At 45.7% G+C, this 6,000-nt stretch overlaps 1 protein-coding gene across 1 annotated transcript in view; it reads right to left on the bottom strand.

The window, feature by feature from the left end:
• The window catches only part of LOC115542376 (cilia- and flagella-associated protein 47), a 4,999-nt gene extending 3,391 nt beyond the window's left edge, over positions 1–1,608 (bottom strand). The window contains exons 1-3 of the mRNA XM_030354640.1: positions 1,533–1,608; positions 1,202–1,285; positions 92–245 (exon numbers count right to left, since the gene is read on the bottom strand). Coding sequence (XP_030210500.1) covers positions 92–186 — 95 coding nt within the window. The 5' untranslated portion in view covers positions 187–245; positions 1,202–1,285; positions 1,533–1,608. The remainder of the gene's footprint in view (positions 1–91; positions 246–1,201; positions 1,286–1,532) is intronic.
• Between the last annotated feature and the right edge of the window lie 4,392 nt (positions 1,609–6,000).

Below are 6,000 nucleotides of genomic sequence, written 5' to 3'. Positions count from 1 at the left end.
TTTGCCTTTGATGCCAAAGACTTTTAAAGAGTAAAATAACCAAATTAATCTTTGGTTGATTTGGGTTTGGGTTTCATCAACATCCCCCCACCTGGTGCTGTCGGGCTGGTGGGACGCTGCACTGGGCTCCGGGCTCTGGAGGAGGGGTTGCAGGGTGATGTAGAGCCAGGCCTGCTGCGGTTTCATGGTCTCGGGGGCGAACACCACCGGGACGTCCAAACAGGCCCCGGCCCCGACCCGCAAGCCTAGCGTAGGGATCACATGTGAACCAACCTAACCGGCCAAAGGCTCCCAACCTTTCCTGGCCCGTGACCAAGACTTGGGCTGCATCCGAATACCTAGTACATACTATTTCTGTCTAGTGTCTACTACTTGACCATACTACACTTGACTGTGTAGTACGGTCTACAGACATGCGTAGAACGCCTCCGAACGCCGCCGAAACTCCACCGGATGTTTGGAGATGACGTATCTCCCCCCAGATGGCGGCAAAATGTACCTGTTTTCCGTCTTGTTATCGTTGCTATTAAATAAAAAAATGTCTCTTTCTACGCGAATGGCTCTTGAAATGGATATCTCTGCTAGAAGGCGTCGTCGTCGTTCATCTCGTAGAGCGACTTACCGGCAGTTTATGTTGTATATATGTGGACATTTGGTAAGTCATTTTTTGGAATAATAATAATACATTTACAGTTATTTGTTACTCCGTGAAAAAGACGATTGAAGTTAATTTTTCCTTTTTTATTGAACACACACACACACACACATAAATAAAAAGCCGCTGTTGGTGGTGTCGGGTCAGCCATCTCTTCTTCGTTTGTTACCAGACTCCGGTTGCATTGTGGGATAGCGTAGTGTGGTCCGTGGTTCACTTTGGCGGTAGTATGCATTCGGAAATGACTTCCGTACTACAGAATGCATACTACAGTATTCGGACGCGCTAGATTTTTCGCATACTACAAAATGCATACTATATAGTATGCAAGTACGAGTATTCGGAGGCAGCCTCTTTACATTAAAGTTTCATTCATCAACCATTCATAAAAATAAGTAAATGCAGAAATAAGCATTATAATACGACATTAGCATAGGGTTTAGGGATACCCTATTAAATAAAGCATCCGTTGAATAAATTTGTCACCACCTAGTGGAGAGGAGAACAAGTCCAGGACAAGGGTATTGAAATAGAGCCAGAGCTCACCTTGGGTACGTCTGAGAGGGACCCAGAACACCTGCTTATCTCTTTTAACTGCTTGGCCGCTGAAGGCCCCACCCGGGTCCTCATCTGGGAAGAGGGGACAATATGGGGATTTAAAAGGGGCCAAACGATGAGGTCAAACTTCAGGGAACGCACTGTCTGCGCTGATGGCACATCGGCCACAAAAACAAGTGACCAGGGTTGCCATACCATCATTAATGATTTTATATTTCATGCAGTGGTCAAATGTCTTAGCTGTATGTACCCTACGGTGTTGATGCATTAATATCACCATGCGACGAGACCGTATGCGAGCGCATGCGTGTGTAGAGACCTGTGAGTGATATGCTGAGCAGGGCTGGGTGCCACACCCACTCAACAAGAAACCCCACGCTGTTATCTGAGGGGGGGGTGGGGTTGAGAGAGAGCCGTCAGTGTAAAAAGACACTTTTATGCAGAAAGATTACACAAACTACAATGTTATTCAAATGAGTGTGTGTGAGTGTGAGTGTGAGTGTGTGTGTGTGTGTGTGCTGCTCGACTGTGGTGCAACCAAGATCTGCGACACACACACACACACACCAACCATGAATAATGGCATTAGTTTGTGTGTGTACGTGTGCGTGTGTGTTTGTGTGTGTGTGAGTGTATGTGCCCATGTACACCTACGGTGCGTCTCCCATCCGTCTCCAGCTTGTAGTTCTTGGGGTTGCTGTTAGCGACCTTCAGCTCCAGAGACTCTGCTGTGGGGTTCGCCAGGACGATGGTCTGTCTGACCCACCTAACACACACACACACACACACACACACACACACACACACACACACACACACACACACACACACACACACACACACACACACACACACACACACACACACACACACACACACACACACACACACACTACCCAATGTGCTCTATTCTGGGCAGTGGGCAGCCAATCAGGAATCGATTCATCAGAGATCCCTTTTTCCCTTTTAACATAAACTTGCCCAAAATGTTCAAAGTATTTTCTAAAACTTTGGACAGGGATATTTTTTTGGTCAAAAGCAAGAACTGGAAAATACAATTGAATGTTAAACAATGGACGACTGGCTAGGCTAAAGGTAGCATTAGCAGGCTAGCTCTCCCTGGTAAGGCACCAGCTCTCTAATCGCTTGGCGGGGGTCAAAATGTGATTGCAAGTATCGAACATTGTATCATAGCATACTGCCAAATGTCTCAATGAAAGTACTTCAGGGTAACTTTGCACACTGAAGCAGATCGGAAAGATAGAACATGGAGAGAATAGTAAATCAATGTTAGATGTTTTATAACAATGCCAATGTGTTTAAGCATGTGTTGTTACTTAAATGCGTTTAAATCAGGGCTAGCGTCGTCTCTCGTCCCATTCCTGTTTTCACACACACTGATGTGCGGTTATCATTCTAACAGTGTGTGTGTTTGTGTGTGTGTGGGTGTTTGTGCGTGTGCATGCGTCTACTTACCTCCCAACCTCACACTGTACGGGGGGCAGTGTGGAAGGAGGGGGACTCACAGCGACCAGCTCCAGCTGGTACCACAACTCGCCCAGAGACTCTGACTGAAACACCACACACACACACACACACACACACACACACACACACACACACACACACACACACACACACAGTAACATTTCAGGCCCCTGAATCTCGTCATGTATTCAATATCCTATATTGTGTGAGTGCGTGAGTTTGTGAGTGTATGTATATGTGTGTATATGTGTGAGTTAGTGGCGGCTGGTGGTTTTTAAAGTGAGGGAGGAAGGACTGCGCGCTTGGTTGCCATTGGCCTGCTTGCACAGTTGGTGTATGGTGGCATAAGAATGTGAGACTCAAGTTGGTTCAGGGTGTTTTGGTGAACTACAAAATAGTAGGGAGGGATAGTTATGTGAATAAAATTGATACAAAGCCACCAGTGGCATTCTGTAATTTGAAAGCTGGTGGGCAGCATGTCTTTGAAATGGACTACAAGGGCAGAAGGAAAGAATGCAAAGCCCATTAGCCAAATCAGGCCTACTCTTGATTTGTACAAGTCAATAATAAAACCTGGGCCTATTTTTGCCCTCGACTCACGACCAAAAGTGATGCCATTTAAAATGCATCATGCTCTGAATCATTCACCCTTTCCACAATATCAAACAGAACGGTAAGAGTAACAAACTAGTAAAAGAACGAGAACATTATTTCAAACAACCTGATCACAACGTTGTCGCCTTCTGCTGCTAGTGGTGGCGGCTTGTGCTGGCGACGGCTGTTGGTGGTGGTGGCGGCGGCGACTGCTGCGATTGTTGTCCTTCCTTTCGACCTGATGCACTTTACTATCCTTAACCTCAGCCTGATGTTTGTGGAGTATTTTCTTTTTTAAATTAATAACTTATAATATTCCTCCCTGTTCCTTCACTTTGTTCTTGTTTTACAAGTTAGACATACACGCACACCTGTTTACACATTTGCTGTTCTTGTTGCACACATGACTAACATTGTTTTATTTATTGATACCCCCTGGCTCTACTTTGCTGTTCTTGTTTACTTACTGTATGTTTGCTTTGTTGTTCTTAGTCCTTGTTCCCACTTGTTTTTGGTTCCACAAACCTCAGCCTGATATATCTGGCATCTCAAACACTGGGTCCAGCTTTACCATCGCCTACTCCTTTGCAGCGTGCAGATGTTAGGCAGTGGAATCTGCATTTGCTGCAGGGTTTTATAACCAGTGGTCCATTTTACTTGTATTGCTTTTTTAATTGTCTCCTTTCCTCACCGTATTCCTCTCTTGTCAACACTTATATATACAATATTCATCCCTGTTCCTTCACTTTGTTGTTTTTCAAGTTGGACACACACACACACACACACACACATTCTTGTTGTCTAAAAAAATACTTTCATTTGTTATTCTTTAATATATGTGATACTTTGTGTTCGGCTTAGTCTTAAAAGTAGCATGGTTGTGTGGTCAGCTCCTGCCTCATCAGAAGAAGTTGCCTGGAAACTAAATGCTAAATGGACTGTTGCTACTCTGCTTTCTCAATCGCTCTCTGACCACGGGTACGTGAATCGGAAATACAAGCAAAATCAAGAAAATGTAATAGTCCAGTTGCGCTAAAATGAACATCTTGAATCGTCTTAAATTTCAGAACAGATGTAAGGTTAAGCCACTAAAGTCAGTAGCCTAGTGCTACCCATGCTTACACGAACGTGAAGCTTTACCTCAAACTTAAAAACGTATCTAATGCCGCTTTTCCACTGCATGGTACCAGCTCGACACGACTCGACTCGACTCGACTCAGCTCGCCTTTTTTGCGTTTCCACCGCGAAAACATGGTATCTGGTACCTGAAGTGGCTGCTTTTTCTAGTACCGCCTCGCTCTAGGTTCCAAGCGGCTGAGCCGATGCTAAAAGGTGACGTCGGCAGACGGCCGGCCACTGATTGGCCAGAGAGTGTGACGAAGTCACGAGAGCGACATGGCAACCATGCTGGTAACAGCCATAGCAGCGCCGCAGCCAACATATTCCACTTCTTCAACATGCCAGCTAATAATGCGAACACGAATACCATCGCATCGATGTTCTCCATTGTTGTTATGTGGGTTCTGTCCATGTGTGGGTTACGTAGGTGTTGTTTGCGTCGCGTACAAAAATACGTCACGGCCCTTTCGCGCAGCCGACCCCGCCCACGTCCCGGAGGTACTATTTGCGGTGGAAAAGGACCCGCGCTGCTACCGTGTCGAGTCGTGTCGTGTCGAGTCGAGCTACATGTGCGGTGGAAAAGCGGCATAAGTAGCTTGCAGTCGTCACCCCACCACTCCAAATGTAAAACTGACGTTTACAAATATGCAACAATGGTCAGAAAAGTACTTGTGTTTTTTAATTTATATTTACCATTCAATATTGCAATCGCTGCAGGCAGTCCCATTGAAGAACACGGCAGCGCGGCCTGTTTTTGAACTATACAGGCTTACATGAACCACGTGATCAGAGATCAGAGAGTGTCGCGACCATAGATATATATAGAACACTAGATATGATAAAAATAAAATAAAAAATTATAAATGGCCTATTGTTAAAGTTCAAAGTACTTTATTTGTCATTGCCATAAAGACAACGAGACAGTAGAGGCAACCAGACTTACACAGCTAAATAATAATAAATAACAATTAATAAATAGATTCATAAATATCATTCATAAAATAATAATAAAAATAATGAAAGCAATATATCTCCATATCTCCATGTTAAGGTGCATCAAGTATTAGAGTGCAGTCCATGGGGGGCAGGGAGGGCTGGGCCGGGGTTGGGGGGAGATGAAGGGGGGTGGGGAGTGGGGTGGTCAAGCTGTTGAGGAGCCTTATTGCACAGGGATAGAAGCTCTTTGCCATCCTGGAGGTGCGTGCCTTTTTTGATCTGAACCTTTTCCCTGACGGGAGTAACAGGAACAGATGATGGGCAGGATGAGAAGGGTCTGTGAGGATGCGTTTAGAGCGCTGCAGGCAACGGGAGGAGGAGATGGACAAGATGTCGGGCAGCTCTACTCCAATGATCCTTCCCGCTGTTTTAATCAGCCTCTGGATGGCTGCCTGCTCCGCCTTTGTACAGCCGAGTCAGCTGTTCTGTCGGCCCGGTAGACGGTGCGGCCTGCTAGCTGGATAGCTGCGTCTGGTGTGGTGCTGTCTAACCACGTCTCGGTGAAGATCATGCAGCAGCAGCGAGTCAAAGTCCTCTGTGCTGTGAGTCGAAGTCTAATCTCGTCCAGTTTATTCCGTATTGAGCGAACA

Source organism: Gadus morhua, chromosome 4, assembly GCF_902167405.1.
Source record: "Gadus morhua chromosome 4, gadMor3.0, whole genome shotgun sequence".
NCBI lineage: Eukaryota > Metazoa > Chordata > Actinopteri > Gadiformes > Gadidae > Gadus > Gadus morhua.
Note: the sequence above shows the minus strand (reverse complement) of the source record. Positions and strands in the feature narration are given on the sequence as shown.